This window comes from Sorex araneus, chromosome 5, assembly GCF_027595985.1.
Source record: "Sorex araneus isolate mSorAra2 chromosome 5, mSorAra2.pri, whole genome shotgun sequence".
Lineage (NCBI taxonomy): Eukaryota > Metazoa > Chordata > Mammalia > Eulipotyphla > Soricidae > Sorex > Sorex araneus.
This window is the reverse complement of record NC_073306.1, coordinates 205,198,223-205,217,022: the sequence shown is the minus strand read 5'-3', so window position 1 is coordinate 205,217,022 and position 18,800 is coordinate 205,198,223. Positions and strand designations below refer to the sequence as shown.

Below are 18,800 nucleotides of genomic sequence, written 5' to 3'. Positions count from 1 at the left end.
AAGGCCAGTCCGAGAGGGAGGCGGGCGGGCGCGATCCGGGTCACCCCCCCCCCCCGGCTCTGGGCCAGATGGAACATTCCTGACCGGCGTTTGACAGCGCGCCGGCTCGCAGTCACGTGGAGCCCGGGCGCGCTTCCTGGCCCCGCCCCCTCGCCAGCCGGGCGCGCTGACGCGGGCCGGGGACCCGGGGCGGGGCGGGGCCCGCGCGCGGAAGGGGCGGGGCGGCGCGCGCGGCCGGGGGGCGGGGCGGGGCGGGGCGCGCGCGCGGGGCGGGGCGGGCCCGGCGTATTATGGGATGCGGCGGTGGAATGGCGCTGGGCGCGTGATTTTGAACAAACCCGGGTCTGTGTCTCGGAGGCGCCGCCGCCGCCGCGGCTGCGGGGAGGCCCGGGGCGGCGCGGCGCTGGCAGCGGGCGGCGGCGCCGCCGCGTCGGGTGAGTGTCAGCCCCCCGCGGGGGGCGGCGCGGGCCGGGGCGCGGCGGAGAGCGGGAAGCCGGCGGGTCCCCGGGGTGGCGGCGGGGAGGGGGGGGAGGCCCCCGTCCCGCCCGCGTCCCGGCTGTCACCCGGCCGGGCTGGGCCGGACACGCCGCCGGCGCGGCCCCGGTGCGTGTGTGCGTGTGTGTGCGCGCGCGCGCGCGTGTGTGTGTACGTGTGTGTGTGTCTGTGTGTGTCTGTGTGTGTGTGCGGGAACCGGTTTTGCTGCTGTGTCATTTTTGTGAGCAGCCCCTCCTCGGCGGCCCGTCCGTGCCGCGGCCCCATTGTGTGTGTGTGTGTGTGTGTGTGTGTGTGTGTGTGTGTGTGTGTATCCGTTTTCCGCGCGAAGCCCCCCCAACGCCCCCGCCAGATGTCAGCGTGTCCCCGAGGTGCCCGGGCAGGGAGCGGGCCGGGGCCGAGCTGGGCCCAGCAACGGTAGAAACACCCTCGCAGGGTGCGTGCGTGCGTGCCGGCGGGCAGGGGGCTGGCGATGCGGGGCGGGGGGAGACCCCGCGGGGGGACCCCCTGCGCCCCCTGCTCCCCTCCCCCCGACAGGCCCGGCGGCCAGCGGGCGTGGGAGTTGACACTTGTTCCCGCTCCCCTCGGCTGTTGTGTTCCTTTAGATGGAGTTGTCATTCCCGCCAGCTTAGGAAGTGACTTACAGCCACAACAACAACTTAAAACTTCCCTTTCACTTTCCTGAGATTAAAAAAACACACACAAAACCCAGGAGTGGCCTGTGCATAACCTTGACGTCCAGCCCGCGCCTGCCCGAGGGGCCTCTCAGCCGGGTGGGCCGGGGCCGGCAGGTGGGGCAGGACCCGGGTCCCGGGGGTCGCTCTGAAGTCGACAAAGGAAATCAGCCGCTGGGGGCTGGGGCAGTCGTTGTTTTTCCGCCCGCCTCCCCCCACCCCCCTTTTATTCTGGTCTTAGGATAAAATGAAGCAGCTTCTGATGATCCCCAAATACTTGTGCTCTCTCTGAGTTGCTCAGTTGCTGATGAGAGGGAGGGGGCTGGCGGGGCCGGTGGGGGGCCCTGGCGGGGGTCTTCTTGTCCTGAAGCTGGCTGCACTGAACAACTCTACCAGTGGCAGGTTAAAAAAAAAAATATATATATATATATATCCATATTTATTTATTCTAGTGACTTAGGTCCTAAAAAGTTTTGCCGAGGACCCTTGGCGTGGGGTCTCTTGGCCACATTTCCCGACTCGGACCCTCGGTGCCCTCCCGGGCCAGCCGGGCTCTGGCCCCTGCACGGAATCGGAAGCTGGTGGACAGAAACGCTCGAGTGGACATCAGGCGGGCAGGGGGAGGGGGAGAAAAGAGATACAGAGAGTTCCGGACCTTGGCTTATGTTGTTTGATTGATTCTTATTTTCAGCCAGGTGTGGGGCCGGGCCTCGCCGCAGGAGCCCGGGCGGGCGGGGGTCCCGGCGCGCTGGGGGGCGGCGGCACCGGCCCTGTCAAAAGTCGCTCCGGCGGGGCCGGGCGGGCGGGGGGCGCGGGGGGCGCGGGGGCCGGTGCCCGGGGCCGGCCCTGTCCCCCCGGCCGTGCCCGGCGTGCCCGGGGCGTGCGGCGCGGCGGGGTCGCGCATTGTCCCCGCGGCGGCGGCGGGCGGGGGCCGGGCGGCGGCGGCGGCGGCGGCGGCGGCGATGACGAGGTGAAAATGGCGGATCTTTCGAAATCCCAGCCGGGCCCCTGACGGCGGCCGGGCGCGCCCCTGGCGGGACCCCCGCGCCCCCCGCGGCCCCGCGCCCGCGCCCGGCCGAGCGGCCGCCGGCCCAGGTAGGGTCCCCGGGCGCCGGGCGCCGCAGGCCCCCCGCTCGGCCCCGGCCGGGTGTCGGCGCCCGGGTGTGTGTGGCGGGCGGGGGCGGCGGCGGGGGCGGAGCGGGGGCGCGGGGGGCTGCGGGGGGCGCGGGGCTGCGGGGCTGCGGGCGGGCGGGTTGGCGCCGAGGCCTAGAGCCGCGCCGGCACCTGGCCAGGCGCCGCCGCCCGCCGGCCCGTCCTCCCCGCCCGGCGCCGCGGGTCCCGGGGGAGGGGGGCCCCGGGGGTCGAGCCCAGCCGAGCCCCCCCACCCCGCCGCCGCCCGGCCCCCCTCCCTCCCTCCTCGCTCCGGGGGGCGACCGGGGGGCGCGGGGATGCTCACCTTCCTGCTGCTCCCGGCCGCAGGGACCAGGGGGGAAAAATTGGGGGGGAAAAAAAGTGCTTTTTCGCGGAGGAGGGCCCTGTCATCCCCGCAGAGCCCCCCGGCTGCACAGACGCCCCCCGCCCGCCCGCCGGCAGGGGGGCAGACTTGGGGAACTCTCAGGCGCCCTTCAGGTCCTGCATTTTGTTTTTGTTTGCTTGTTTTTGCACCCCCGCCCGCCCCGGCTTCCCCTGGCCTCTCGTCCAATCCAGTGCGCGAATGCGGAGAGTGAAGTTATGGAAGATGTTGCGGTGCTGGGTTGTTGTTGTTGTTGTTGTTGTTGTTTTTAATCATCATTCCAGGGCCGATGCAGCCCCAGCTTTGTTTTGGCCCCGGCTTTCCCCTGCATTGTCAAGGAAGTTGTGGTGGCCTGAGCGAGCATTGGGTGGGGACGACGGGTCCAGCTGGGAAGGACCGATCATGAGCACTGATTCCTCCTGGCAGGGTTCGTCGGGTCTCTGATCTTGACTTCAGAAGTGGAGAGTCAGGGCGATGGCTGTACCCAGCCACAGCTCCATTGTTAAGTCACCTGGAGATCCACCTGGGTGTTGGTGTCTCGCTGCAGCCCCTCAGGTGTTCCTCTCTGCACACAGAATCACACTGAAAAGTTAGATGTGAATCCGCGCTTTTTTTTTTTTAATCCACTAATTTGAGGCCCTCTCTCTCTCTTTTTTTTTCTTCTTCTAGCTTTTGTAGTGGAAGTTTGGGTCAAAGACAGAGTATGAGAGTAAGCAGAGAGGTGACTAAGGAATGCCCACTGGTAGTGTTTGTGCTTATCATCTCTTTTCCTCATCAACTTCCTCACCAGGAGATGATGTCACAGCCATACATTATGCACCTTACTCAGAGGGGAAGTCATTTGCATGAGCGTGTGTGTGTATAACTTGGCTGTCACTCACCAGAAGAACAAGGGACCAAACAATCTTAGGGGAAATAATTGAGAAGCACTTGAAGGTTTAGTTACTGATGTAAAGAAAAAAAATATTGGTCTGATGTTCTTGTATTATTCAGTAGGAACTTGGCTCAATTTTTCTTTATCATAAGGCTTTTATGTTGCAATTATTCAGTTCCTACCAACGCAGCTGCTAACTTAGTAGTAAGACAGAATTTTGAAAATTATTAAAATACGGATTAAAATTTTTTTCATTGGCGTTGTTTTTATTTTAATCATCGAGCTGTTGTAGCTTCTGATTCTTTAAAGACCAGCTTTCAGAGTGCTGCGGTTGGAACAGTTGTTGTAGACACGAATAACTAGGACTGTGTTAAGTTATGCCGTTGGCGATAGTATGGCATTTTTGGGGAGGGAGGGGGCCACACCCAGCGGGGGCTATTCCTGGCTCTCTGCTCAGGAGTGAGCCCTGGCAGTGCTCCGGGGATGATATGTGGGTCTGCGGATTCCAACCAGGGTCAAGCCCGCCTCAGACCACAGTGCTGGGCAAGCACCTTAATTCTGACAACGTCTCTTTGGTCCCAGCTGGCATTTTTGTTATGGGGAGAAGACCATGGCAGACCTTACTTTCCCCCCCAGTACTGCTATTGAATAGATACTACATGTCACACACCGGTAGGGATGGGGGATACTTCAATATCTTTGTCTCAGGGAATTCCAGTTAACATTGGAACAGTAGGTTTGGGAGACCTTGGTTGTTTCTGTTTTTGTTTTTTGTTTTTGCTTTTTGAGGTCATACCCAGCGATGATGCTCAGGGCTTACTCCGCCTCTACGCTCAGGAATTGCTCCTGGCGGTGCTTGGGGAGCCACATAGAATGCCGGGGTTTGAACCCAGCTTGTCTGCGTGCAGGGCAAACGCCCTACCTGCTAACTATCGCTCCAGCCCCTACGGAGACCTTCGTGACCGTCAGAGTTAGGACATTTTGTTGTTGTTTGGGGGCTACCCTGGAGGTGCTCAGGGCTTTGTCCTCTGCACTCAGGGATCTCTCCTGGTGGGGCTCAGGGACCCGTACCGGGTCAGTGTGCGAGCCAAGCACCTCACCTGCTGCACTTTGTCGCTCGCCCCACGTCAGAGAAAATACTTGAGTGGGTGAGTGACATACTCGGAGGCATGCTGGGAGAGCGAAGTCACGGGAGCCGTGACGTGGGGTTTGTGGTCGGTGAGAGGAGGTGGAGGCACAGGGGCCCCAGTCGAACTCGGTGTGCGGTAGATACTTGGAAACCCAGGGCCGAGGGGGAAAGGCTCACCCAGCTGTGAACATACAGGCTGCGCGGCGTGTGAGATCACTGGAGTGACAGTGGAGCACGACTTTCAGCCCTGCTGCTTGTTAGAATATTGATGGTCTCTTTATGCAAAGATAAATAGAAATCAGGAGTAAGCCAGCTCAGAGAGAATGTTTCCTTTGGGTTTCTGTGTCCTACACAACTGTCATCATAGCAGTCACCACATAGAATGAGGCTTAGATTATTGCTGGGGGTTACATGCTAAGCATGTAAGTGAGTCAAGGTTTGGAAATGGGTCTTTCTGATTTTTAATTTCCATGTTTCTTTCCATCATCTTGCTCTTGAGTATGAATTACATGCAGTCCCCTTAAGGGGAAAAGATACTGTGACTAGTATTGGTCTAAATAATTCTGTTTCATTAGAATAACAAATTCTATTTCATTTTTATATATAACCGTACATCTGAATAATTCTTTAGATGTGCATAACTATAAAATCCTTAAGTTTATTGCTTTTAGGCAAGTATAAAATACAAGTACATTTGTAAATGAACTAAAAGCAAAACTATAATGAAACATTAAATTTAGGGTGACAGATGATGTTTTGCTGAAATGAAACCTTCCTTTGCATAGGGATCTACTATTTTCTGCTCTGGCGTGGCGCGTGGTTTTCTGGATACTCTGTGTCCTATGATGGATAGGGCACGAGAACGCGGCTATATGGATGGGCAGTGTGAATCCCAGGGTGTTTTTTGTTGTTGGTGGTGTTTATTTATTTATTTATTTATTTATTTTTGCTTTTTGTGTCACACCTGGCGATGCACAGGGGTTACTCCTGGCTCTGCACTCAGGAATTACCCCTGGCGGTGCTCAGGGGACCATATGGGATGCTGGGATTCGAACCCGGGTTGGCCGCGTGCAAGGCAAACGCCCTACCCGCTGTGCTATCACTCCAGCCCCTGGTGGTGTTTATTTAGCTGTAATTGAATGCTGCAAAGTTTTCTTCCTTAAATCCCAGGTTAAATGGTTTGATTTTTGCTTGGCACGGAAATCACTTGACCTCCTTTCCTTTTTCTTTTTTCTTTTTGTAGTGGGGCCACACTCAGTGATGCTCAGGGGTATCTCCTGGCAAGGCTCAGGGTCCTGGGGACCAGTCTGGGTCAGCCCAGTGCAAGCTAAACATCCCCAGCCCTGTGTTGTCTCTCTGGCCCCACCTTGTGGATTTTAAGGTGGAAATATGATTGCAGAGGATATTGGTTAAAGCTAAACAATTGATTTAGCTTTATAAAAAGTTGTTCGAAAGGAGTGTTACTAACTGCTGATGTGCCTATGATGATCAGAGTTTGTTTTAAATGATGAAGTCTCTGAGCATTTCATAAGTCTATCTTTTTGGTTTTGATTTGGGCCACACCCGTGATGCTCAGGGATCCCTCTTGGCCTGGCTCCGGGGACCAACTGGGATGCCTGGGATTGGGCCTGGGTCGGCCACACGCAAGGCCAGCGCCTTTGCCCATTGCACGATCTCCCCAGCCCCCGTAAGCCTCTTTCTCTGACGGGCAGCCCACTGTCCGTGAGCGAGGGCGCCGCTGCTCTTGCTCGGGTGATTTCACTTGGTAGGTTTGTACCGAGAGACTCTGACTTGCCAGCTCGGCTCCAGGCTCCAGGAATGGGCGGTGAAGACAGACACGCCGGGCCTGCCTGCAGCTGGCACTGCAGAGGAGCGGGCGAGGGCGCCTGCGAGCAAGGACACTCTGGAGGCGGCAGATGCCGTGGGGGAAGTCCAGGCAGTGGACAGAGACGCGGCTGCTTGGATGGGCATTGTGAATGCCGCGCAGTGGGGCGCAGTTAGAAGTGGGTGCGTCTGAGTCAGAGCGAGCGCTGGTCACGCTCACTGGGGCTGTTGGCTTGCAGGTCGGACTTTGCCTCTTGGAACTCGGCTTCCTGAGCAGAGACCATGGGCACAGGTGGTGCTCTCTCCGTGCTCTCTCCCTGCCGCGCCTTGCCGGCCGACCCCTCCTCCGGGCGAGGTGGCCTTTCAGACCCCCGGTGTGCTGGCCTGTGAGGAGTCTGCCTGGCGCTGGAGGGCTTCCTCCAGCCAGGTGGGGAGGTTGCCGGGCTGCTACATAGACCCCAGTCCTCGGGGATAAAGTGAGAGCTGATTCATGTATCGGGATGGCGGGACCCTCTCCTGCCGTGCCCACGGGCCGCTGTGTCCTGTGCGGGAGCCTGACAGAGAGACACGGATGTCTAATCCGAAAGTGACCGCGGCACTCGGCCACATGAATCAGGCCGTCTCTCCAGAGATGCTTGAACTTTACTCCTGGTTCAAAGGGAGGTGCCAGGTCTGAACTCTGAGTCTGTCTGAGCAGAACGAACGCGAAGACTGTGTTCTTAATAGCAGCTTCAGAAATAGCGGAAGCAGAGAAGATCAGACGGGGCTGGAGAGCGCAGCCCAGGGGCTTAGGTCACTGGCCGGGCAAGCGGTTGGCTGTGGCCCCACGGATGCTCCACGGAGTGTTGCCAGTGGTGACCCTGAGCACAGAGCCAGGAGTACGCCCTGAGCACCACTGGGTGCCGACCAAAACATACAAAAAAGCTACTAGAATTAATGAGTGTAGCCAGGTCTGACAAACTGTTAATTAAAAATCTGGGAGGGGCGCTGGGGAGGCTCCTGTAGTGCTCAGGTGCCGCGGGGGTCCCTCAGGTAATTCTTGGCCGGCGGGCAGTTCGGTGCAAAGGCCCGAGATGCAGTGCGGGACCCCGCGGGGTCGTACGGAGCCAGGGATTACTTGGGCGACCCACACGCTGGGTGCACAGCCTGGTGGTGCTTCGGTCGCATGGTGGGCCCCAGAGGATTCAGAATATGGTATTTAGGACTTACTCCTGTCCCTGTGCTCAGGAATCACCTCTGGCAGGTTTCAGGACCGTGTGTGGTGCTGGGATGGAACCTGGGTCAGCCACGGACCAAGCCTTGCTTAGCTAGGTGGAGAGACGGGGGAGACGCTTGTCCGGGCACTTGCGTTTCTGCTGCACCTTTTGTCCGGGAGGCTGGAGCATGCGTGCCGTAGGCTCAGGCTGTGGCGTGTGCAGACTTGCTTTTCGTCCCGTCCCGTGACGATGCTATCGCCCTCCGGACAAAGGGCAGGCGTGCGGCAGTCCACAGTAGATGCTTGTTTGGTTTTCCTTCTTTTTTCGTTCTTGGGCCACACCCAGTAATGCACAGGGCTGACTCCTGACTCTGCGCTCAGAAATTACTCCTGGTGGTGCCCGGGGGACCCTGTGGGGTGTCGGTGTGCTGGACCCTCCCTCCGGCTCCAGTGATGGGATTTCCGAAACTTAGGGTTCCTCCGGGGTGAGGCCGGCCCCCACCTACGCCGCATCTGCCCAGATCCCGCCAGGACTGCTGGGGGCGGGAGCGGGAGGGGGGCCGGGGGCCACGTGTTGTCTTGCTCCTTGAGGAACGTCCCGGAACCCGCCATGGTCACAGCACGGCAGGCCTGGTGGGTCCCCAGCCCTCCTGTCAGTGTGCCGCGGTTCCGTCAGGCCGGGGGCGTGGAAGAGGAAGGATGTGGCGCTCGCAGCTGCTGGGGGATAAGACAGGACTCCCTGGCATCTGGCTGCCTCCCGAGCCGTGGGCGTGCAGGGGCTGGACTGAGGCAGCAAAGAGCGCCCCGGGGTGTGGGGGGGGACAGAAAGGCCCCGGGCTGCTGAGTCAGGGCGTCCCCGGAGCTGGGGAAGTGGTTTCCGAGATGAGAAGGAGCCCCGAGTGGCTGAGACCCGGGCGCCCCACTTAGTGGAGGTTCAGACCTGGGTGCTGAAAGGCGTCACTGCACCAGTGGGAAAGGCGTCACTGCACCAGTGGGAAAGGCGTCACTGCACCAGTGGGTCAGCGTCTCCTCCCTGGCCTGGATGCATCTCCTCTCCTCCACCCTAGGTACCGTTGACGAGAGGGGAGTGGAGCTGTGGGCTGCCGTGTCCTCTCCCGAGGGGGCACCAGGGCTAGGCCTTCCCCGGGTCATCATCATGCCTGGCTCTGTCTGGGGGAAAGCGGGCCCCTGGCCGAGGCCCCTAGTAGGGCAGAGAAGGGCCCACCCGGCGCTGCTGTGTCCCACTGAGCCTTCCCGCACGCAGGGCCATGGCGGAAGTGGTGTCTTCACTGCGAGGGTCCGAGAGCCCGACTGGATTCTCTGGGTGAGGCAGGCTGGAGGGAGAGAAGGGCGGGTGCCTTCCTTGCGACCCCAGGCCCATGGGCTCCTTTAGCTACGTGCTGGTACTGCCTGGACGAAACACCTAGTGTCCCGAACTGCAAGCCGTGCAGATGTCCCTCCAGCGGGGAACAGACAAACAAATTGTGGTCGATTTGCACAGTGGAAGTAAGAAGGAAATGAAAGGAACCGGGAGTCAGAGGAGCAACACCACACTGCTAATCGGTGCGGAAATAAAAGCCAAGCAGGGCCAGCGGTGTGGTACGGGGGCCGGGCACTCGCCTTGCCTGTGGCTCGCCCACCTAGATCCCCGGCCCCTCTTCCCAGGACTGATCCCTGAGCGCAGGGCCGGGAGTCAGCCAAGGGCGGCCCGAAATGCAGAGCCAGACAGACAGAAGAGCAGAGCAAAGGCCGAGAGGGAGTGCGGGGTCTGCGCGGGGCGCGCCTCTGGCTGGCGCTGCTTGGGTCCTGGCACCGCCCTGGACACCCCTGGGAACTCCGGGACCCGGGAAGCAGGATCCCTAGGCCCCCTAAGTAAAAAAGTAGAAATTTACACGGCCTGTTCCCTCAGGTACACGATACTGTCTTTGTGATGTTCTCGAATGGGTTACAGTGCCAGTCCCGGTGCTGCGTGTCGCGGGCGCGGACGGAGAGCAGCTCACTCCTGGTGGAGGAGAGATCCGGGCGCAGGGGACTGTGGAGGGCGCGTTGGTTTCCTCCCCTTTCGGGAGCGTCAGGGGTGAGACCAAGCGGCAGACCTGCAGTTACCCTGAGCGAGGGGCCGGGAGTGGCCCTGGTGCGCCCCCACCAACATCACTAACTCGGCTATCCGAGAAAACCGCCGAGCTTCAGGTCTGGTTCTACCAGTTAACTTGCGGTGTGCCCCGGGACGTCATCGAGGCCCTGAGGTTTCCTCACTCACCAGACGGGCCCGACGGCAGTGCCGGCCCTGAGCGGCCGCGTGAGTTGTGCCATCGCGCGTCTGCACTGGGGTGGGGAGGCTGGGCGAGCAGGTGCCTCTGCTCCGCAGGGCTGCTTTGTTGGGGTGTGCTGGCCCCGCCCGCCTGCTCAGAGACTCCTGACAGCGTTGGGGGTCACCCCTGGGGGTGCCCCGAGGGGACCCTGTGGTGCCAGGCTAGCCCCGGGAGCCCTCTCTCCTACCGCCTTGTCTTTTGTTGGGGGTCCAGACCCAGCATGGCTCAGGGACACTCCTGGGGGTGCTTGGGGTGCTGGGGACCCAACCAGGGATTGCCCCTCTCTTCTTCCCTCTCCCCTCCCTCTCCCCACTCTCCCTCTTTCCCCCCTCACTCCCTCCTCTCCCTCTCTCCCCCCCCTCTCTCCCCCTCTCCCTCTCCCTGTCCCTCCCCTTCTCTCTCCCCCCACCCCCATGCCTGTTAACTCTGGTTTCTGGGCCACACCTGGCTGTACTCAAGGCTCCGAGCCCTGTGCTCAGAGATCACTCACTCCTGATGGTCGCCAGTATGTGGTGCTGGGGATTGATACTGGTCTCAGCCTTTAACCCCTCTAGTATCTCTCTGGCCCATTCCTTTTTTTTTTTTTTTGATTTTTGGGTCACACCTGGCGAAGCACAGGGGTTACTCCTGGCTCTTCACTCAGGAATTACCCCTGGCGGTGCTCAGGGGACCATATGGGATGCTGGGATTAGAACCCGGGTCGGCCGAGTGCAAGGCAAACGCCCTACCCGCTGTGCTATCGCTCCAGCCCCTGGCCCATTCCTTTTTTGACCTTTTTTTCCCTTTGCTTTTTTCTTTCACATCCAGCGATACTCAGTGGTTCCTCCTGGCTCTGCACTCAGGAATTGCTTCTGGTGGTGCTTGGGGGATCCTATGGGATGCCGGGAATTGAACCCGGGTGGGCCACATGCAAGGCAAACACCCTACCGACTGTACTATCACTCTGGTTCCTTTTTTGACTTTTTAAATGATCGAGGAGGATTTGAGAATCTTCCTTCCAAAGTGAAAATTTAAATTTGCGCCAGATAACATTTGCTCTGCTGTTGCTGAGTTGGATTACTTAGAAACTTACGCCGCTCGGTGTTCAGTGGAGTTCTCTAAAGGGCCTCAGGTTAGGACTCGGCCCGTTGGAGAGCTGGAGGTATTTTCCGTGTCTGTTAATATCTCAGTCTTTATTTCTGTGTGAATCAGCAAGTTTTAAATGTCAATGGGAAATAAACTATAACTGGTAAGAAATATGATGCATTAGAGATTAAAAATGTTTAGTAGGAGTGGGCTTTGGGGAGGAGTTTCCTGTAATTATGTGACTTGATTTTGACGGAATGCAGTATACTTTTGACTGAGACACCGCCGAGAGGTTTGCTCCTTTGTGTCCTGCATGGCCTGCAGTTGGTTGAGTATGTTGAGGTAGCTTAAGTAAATATGTGTTTGTTTAATTGTGTTGAAAAAGTTTTCTTATCATTTTTCTTGAATAATGTTTTTCTCCTCAGATCATTTTGAAACTTAGTAATTTAGTCATTTTTTCAACTTTCATTGCAGCACCTGATCAACTTTCTAGCAGGAGAACGATCATGGAGGTGGTGCCCGCTGAGGTGAATAGTTTGCTTCCAGAGGAGATAATGGACACTGGTATAACTTTAGTGGATGATGATAGTATTGAGGCTGTTATTGTTTCATCCCCAATTCCCATGGAGACAGAACTGGAAGAAATTGTCAACATAAATTCTACTGGTGACTCTACAGCCACGCCCATTTCCACGGAGCCAATCACAGTGTACAGTAACCACACTAACCAAGTTGCAGTGAATACCACAATTACTAAAGCAGATTCTAATACCACAGTGAAACCAGCTTTTCCAAGTGGCCTTCAAAAACTTGGTGCTCAGACTCCTGTGACTATATCAGCCAATCAGATTATTTTAAACAAAGTATCACAGACATCTGACCTTAAACTTGGCAATCAGACCCTTAAACCAGATGGACAGAAGTTAATTTTAACAACTTTGGGCAAGTCTGGTTCACCAATTGTTTTAACACTACCCCATAGCCAACTTCCCCAGGCTCAGAAAGTCACAGCTCAGGCCCAGTCAGGAGATGCTAAGTTAGCACCGCAGCAGATTAAAGTAGTGACCATTGGAGGGAGGCCAGAGGTGAAGCCTGTCATTGGTGTCTCAGCACTGACCCCAGGAAGCCAACTGATTAATACTACAACTCAGCCCTCTGTGTTACAGACCCAACAGTTAAAAACAGTGCAGGTAAAACCAACCAACAAAACACTAAAAGGGGGCTTACTAATTTTGAAGTGCATGTGGAAAGTTCAGTGGATTTGTAGTTAATGTTTCTAAGGTGATTAAATGCGTAGTTGTTACTGAATTCTTGTGAATGTTGCTTTTAGTAACTTTCTTTTGTGGGGGGGAAAGGGTGGGGGGGGTAAAGTTTACTTGTTTAATGGTTTTGAATATTTTTGCCAGAGAACTTAGAACTTAATTTGGGTTAACTTCCAAGTTAGTGTTATGTATGTAGCTTTTCACTCACTCATTTAAAGATGCTTTATTCTTAGTAGTAGTTTGATTGCAGCAGCGTTCTGCTGGTTCAAGATGCCAGGTTGCTGTCGGGCTCACAACGGACCATTCCCACCTCGTGTTTTTGTGGTAGTTGAGAGACAACGGAAGCTTAGGAACCCAGCTGCTCTGGGGAGCCCTGGGGCCTGCAGCTGTGCCCAGAGTCAAGTGCGCTGCCTCGATACCCTTCATGCTTGCAGAGCAGGAAGTGCGCTGCCTTGGGATGGAAGAAGGCAGCCGACTCCGGAGATGGACCGACCGGATCTGAGTCACCTCCATGCCGTTCCCCCAGCAGGGGATTGACTGGGTTACTTTGGCCTCTGGATTCTGGCTAATGATGGCTCTTGGATCGCAGAGAAGCACCGAGTCAAAGACAAGTAGTCCTTGTGTGGGCTGGGGTTTGAGATGCCCAGCACCACCTCTCCACGACTCCCTTTCCAAGTGCTGACCGGGGCGACCCTAAGTCCTAAGTGGGTTCTGAGCACTTGGCCTGAGCACATTGGCAGGAAAGAAAGTGATCGATGGAGTTCTGACAGCTTTCACATGTCCTTGGAAAGCCTCCCTCGGAGCCTGGGAGCCAGTCCCGGGGTCAGGGGCTTGCCTCCGCGCTGTGCCCTGCTCGGTCCTCAGCACGTGATGGGTCCCCAGGCACTGCTGGGCGCAGCCCCCATGTCGTCTATTGCTAGTATTAGTGGGACACTCTGATGGGTTGCCAGAACATATTTTAAATGGTTCCCAGTTTTTCAGGCCCAAGCAAGCCTTTTTTTAGGTCACCTTCCTCTCAGGAGTACAATGACCCACTTAGAACCAGGGAACACAGATGTGCTATTTAAGTCAATTTAAGTCAACTTTATTATTATTTTTTTCCTTTTTGTTTTTTTTGTCATACCTGGCAGTGCACAGAAGTTACTCCTGCCTGGCTCATGCACTCAGGAATTACTCCTAGCAGTACTCGGAGGACCATATGGGATGCTGGGAATCGAACCCTGCTCAGCCGCATGCAAGGCAAGCGCCTTACCTGCTGTGCTATCGCTCCAGCTCCTATTTAAGTCAACTTTAAAAAAGCATTAAGGAAAAACGACCATGTTCTTGCCTAAGCCTGAACCGGGGTTCAGTCCCTGGCATTGTGTACAGTCCCGTGGCGTGTCCGGGAGTGATTCCTGAACACCGCCGGTGAGTCGGAGACGGCAGGACCTGTTTAGTGGCAGGAGGCGCTAGGCGTACTACAAGGGCGTAGAAAGGCTTAGAGACCTGTCCACTCTCGGCTGTATGTTGGCGAGCCAAAGTTACTAGAGATTTATGATTTTTTTTTTAAATTTAGGTTTTGTAAGAGCTTTACAATCCCCCTCGCCCCCTTGCTGCTCCCCCGCCCGTGTCCCGGGTCCCAGAGCGCCTCCCCGCTGGGAGACCGGCTCCGTCTGTGCGGCCAGATCGGCGCCTTACTCCTCGGAAGTGTGTTTGCCTGTGTTCTTCTTAAACGTCTTTCCGCTGCGATGATTTTATTTTGCTTGTTGGGGGGACCATACCTGGCCAGGAGCACCTTTGCCAGTGACTGGACATCGTGAGGTGCTGGGGTCCAGGCAGCCAAATGCCTCAACCCCTGTGCTGTTTCTAGCACCCCCAAGTGCTAAGAAGTGGTCCCATGTGCTGCCTTTTTGCTTAGTGACGTGATTTCATTCGAGGGTAGCTTCGCGGTTACAATTCTAGGATCTTGGTCGGCTAGTCTAACTGGGAGTCATTTTCAGCAGTACTCCACTAAAGAAACGACTGAACCATGAGGGCAAATGGAGACTGTTGATCGAAATAATTCATGTGCTTTGCTTGTATTTACTCTGCCCCCCCAATTGGTCATTCTTATAGTCACGATGGTAAACAAATAGGGAAAGTGGGAAAATGCCTCTAGCTTCTAACCTGATTCAGCCCATAATACTTCTGCCTATTGAGCTTATTAATACTGAATCAGTATACAAGTTTTAGATTTGCAAGTCTACTTGGGAAGTATTTTCTCTTCATGTCTCCTTAAATCTTACCGGTTTCCTAAAGTATCATTCAGATTTATTTGAGTTTTGCTGAGTTTTGTAAACTGGTTATCTTTAATGTAGTGATGGGTCTTCTTGTATTTTTTTTAAAGTGATTTGTATTTTATTAACAAATTCATTTTGTCATTAATGTGTTCTGAGTGCAAGAAATGAAATATATTTTAAGATAATTTGTACATGGTTTGATTAGTAATCTGAGCACAAAACTGTTACTTAGCCCTTCTGGAATCTCTAGCAGCTTTTGGTATTTCCTTCAGTCGTGTTGTGTAATTATTTCCAGTAATAAATAGTTCTTTTAGGATCTTGTTATCTTTAGCATCTGTCAAAAATATTTAATATCTAATGCCCTTTCTCTTTAAAAGCCTGATTGTAAAAGTCCGTGGCTTCATCCGAGCTGAATTTCTGGGGCTGTTGCTCAGGCCTCGAGCCGTGTGTCGGGCTCTGGGTGCGAGCTGCAGCACCGCGGGCGACACAGGAGCGCCTGCTCCTTCCCTGCGTGATCACTGCAGCATAAGTCAAACGCTTTGGTAATTCTATCTCTGACTTGCCAAGAGTTTTCGCCAGGTCAGCAGTGTGCCAATATGTAATTTAAGATCAGAGAAGAATCAAACAGGCTTTCCCTCCAAAGAAATTTCTCCAGTAAACAGTATTTTACTAAATAATATTTTAGAGTTTCTGCTTCTATGTTTTATGCTTTGGCCTTGGGGCCACACCTGGCTGTGCTCAGGACTCACTCCCGACGGGCCGGGGGACTGCGGAGGTGCTGGCAAGGCAGGTGTGCTGTGCCCTGTCCCTCCCGCCCCATAGGCTTCGTGTGTGGAGCTACCTTTGTGCTGCCATACTTGTCTCTGTGTCCTGGAGCAGTAACTGGTTCTGATCTTCATTTACTTACTTCTGACACTTAAGATCTAAAGTTGAAGGGGCCTGAGCGATAGCACAGCAGGGAGGGTGTTTGCCTTGCATGCGGCCGACCCGGGTTCTATCCTCGGCATCCCATATGGTCCCCCAAGCACTGCCAGGAGTAATTCCTGAGTGCAGAGCCAGAAGTAACCCCTGAGCATTGCTGGGTGTGACCGCAAAAAAAAAAAAAAAAAAGATCTAAAGTTGAAAATCTAAGTAGAAGCCTGCTTTTATTGTATGTGTGTATTTTGCTTCCAGGGGATCAGTGCAGTTTTATTCACGAGTGGCTTCACTTCATTTGCATATGCTGTCTCCGCTTACTCTACTCCATCGTACTATTATTATTGAAGATTTGCTATTTTTAAAGTTTTGCTGTGCTATTGTGTTTTAAAATTGTTTATTATTAAATAATCATTACTGTGAAACGTTTTAAAGCATTTGCTTTCCATCACATGGACACGTCCCGGAGACTAAAGAATTCACTACAAAATGTAAAGGAATCATTGTAAGTTGAGCTAATGTTGTGATTGGTGAATGGCTGAATTTTACATGTTTTTAAGGTTATACTTAGATCCGTTTTGTTAAATGCTGAGATCTGTTTTGTTAAATGAGCTGGTTTCACATGGACTTCTGCATATCAACCTTTTGTGTCGTTTAGTTGAGTAGGTATTTTACGGAAACAGATGGTCTTCATAGTTATTTATATATTTCAGATTGCTAAGAAGCCTCGAACACCAACCTCTGGTCCAGTGATCACGAAGCTGATCTTTGCAAAACCAATTAATAGTAAAGCGGTTACAGGACAGACAACTCAAGTATCACCACCAGTCATTGCAGGTTATATTTCTTTCTAGTTCAATAAGCTACCTCTTGCTTCTCGCCTCGGTCCTTCTGTTCCGCCTCCTTGAAACGTTGTATGCAGTGTTGTATGCTTTCTGTTATCGTCTGAACCAGTTAGGAAATGTTAAGTTTAAGAAATGGGTGTCTTATCTCCAAATCAGCCCCTTTTATTCTCTTTAGTTTCCTCCTATGAACATGACAAAATAGTAAACCACAGAGATAGTGGCTAAGGTTTCTGTTTTGTTGACGGACTGCCAGCCCAGTCTCAAAGGTAGGTACTCATTCCCATTGGCCAGTACAGCGGAGGCACCTCGTTGCCAGCGGCTGGTCTGGGATTTGATCTCAGGTGTCCAGAGTGCATGTGTTAAGTTTAATCAGTTTATTTATGCCTATTAATACCAATAGGCACGAGTGACATCACTTTGGGATTTTGGTTTGAATGTCAAGTTTCCATATTTTAATATGCTGCATAGTGAGTTTACTTGTCACCATGGTAGTAACTACTTGACGACAGAATTTTAGCTTTATTACTTTTACCAGCAGATACCTGAGTATGGCTCAGTTTTCTTTTATACTTTAAAATTTGTCATCACCAATAACTTTTAACAACAAAAATCTTGACTTCTTTAGAATATTTTTTTCTCTATTCTAATTTAACATACTTTAGCACTTCCAATCTAGCAGTCCTTTAACTTTGAGATCTGACCCTTCCACATTTCTGCTTTCTCATTAATAGCCACCTCCCCCCCAAACACACACACACACACACACACACACACACACACACACACACACACACACACACACACACACACTGTCTTGCATGCTCGCACCCTTAAGTTCTTCCTTCCTCTTTCTGGAGTCCCTCACCTGTAATCACCACTCGCGAGCAAGCATCTGATTCTCTTTCCCCATCTCTATCTTCGTGTGAACCCAATAACTCTGGGGAAAGCCCTGCAGCCCCAGTGGCCGGTGTGGAACTCAGAGCTCTCATAACGAGGGGTTCTTTCCTCCTTAACATCCTGAGAAGGGCAAGTGGGGGCCCCACTGGCTTAGGCCTGGGCTAGAGACTCTCAGAGGCTGACTGCCCGCTCCTACTATGTTTCTTTGTTGAATTTTTCTTCTTTTTCTTTTGGTGGGGGCGGGGTAGTGGGAAGGGGAGGGTAACTAAAATGTTTTAGCTTGGAAATGTAACTGAACAATTTCGCTGTTTGCATAGTTCCTGAGGAATTCATGGCTAATGTCAGATATTTACCTCTTTTACATTGGGTGTAGTAGATGTCATTGCGCTAGGACCCGGGGTCATTTGGAATTTGCTGTACTCCAACCGTAGCTTTACTTTTTCATGATCGACAGTTATAGCCCAACCAAAATATAGAGAGGTTGACTTGTGTTTCATTGGGCTTATTGGCATTACATTCAGGTTGGAGGGATAATTTCTACTCTTGACTAGTTTTTTCTTTCCTTTGAAATGTCTGTCAGTCAGATGTTAAATTCGTAGTGTATCCCTCCTGTGGAATTGTTTTATCACACGGAGGTTCTCTCATTTTTAAATCACGGTAATGCTCTTTCAAAGTACATGTAAATTATTTGAAAGACTTGAAGGTTTTTCAATCAAGGTAAATTTATCTTGTTTATAAATTGCATTTCTAAGATACAAATCTGATATTGTCACATTCTTCCTTCAAATTTTATTGGCTAGGAATATAGCTCAAAAGACAAGAGTGTGATTTTTGGTTTGGGGCCATACTCGTTAGTACTCGGGGCTTACTTTTTTTTTTTTTTTTTAAATTTATTTATTTTTAATTAGAGAATCACCGTGAGGGTACAGTTACAGATTTATACACTTTTGTGCTTATACTTCCCTCATACAAAGTTTGGGAACCCATCCCTTCACCAGTGCCCATTCTCCACCACCCGTAAACCCAGTGTCCCTCCCACCCTCCCCAATCCCATCTCCCCCCCACCCCACCCTGCCACTGTGGCAAGGCATTCCCTTCTGTTTTCTCTCTCTAATTAGCTGTTGTGGTTTGCAATAAAGGTGTTGAGTGGCCGCTGTGCTCAGTCTCTAGCCCTCATTCAGCCCGCAACTCCCTTCCCCCACATGGCCTTCGACTACAATGTAGTTGGTGATCGCTTCTCTGAGTTGACCTTTCTCGGGGCTTACTTTTGACTGCACTCAGGAGTTGCTCCTAGCGGTAGTTTTGGAGTGGGGTGGGAGGCATATGAGGTGCGAGGAGTTGGCTGCATGCGAGGCGAGTGCCCTGCCCGCTGTACCCAAAAGACAGGAGTATGCGTACGCTCTGCGTGTGGGCTTCTGTGTTTGACCCTGGCACCATATGGTCCACTGAGCACCACTAGGAGTAGCCCCGGGCACTGCCACATGTTCTTTTCTACTTTCTGGCCTTAATGTCAGGGTTCGTTGAAAGTGCCAGAGCTCTTTGAGC

At 53.6% G+C, this 18,800-nt stretch overlaps 1 protein-coding gene across 3 annotated transcripts in view; it reads left to right on the top strand.

Annotated features, from left to right (window-relative positions):
- The first annotated feature begins 287 nt into the window (after positions 1-287).
- The window catches only part of LIN54 (lin-54 DREAM MuvB core complex component), a 45,631-nt gene continuing 27,118 nt past the window's right edge, over positions 288-18,800 (top strand). Inside the window, exons 1-3 of one of the 3 annotated variants that reach the window (XM_055139768.1) lie at positions 288-434; positions 11,553-12,268; positions 16,227-16,350. In XM_055139768.1, the coding sequence (XP_054995743.1) occupies positions 296-434; positions 11,553-12,268; positions 16,227-16,350 (979 nt within the window). In that variant the 5' untranslated portion in view covers positions 288-295. Of the gene's footprint in view, positions 435-2,147; positions 2,262-11,552; positions 12,269-16,226; positions 16,351-18,800 lie in introns of those variants that run through there. The other 2 variants (XM_055139771.1, XM_055139769.1) reach the window with 2 other exon arrangements.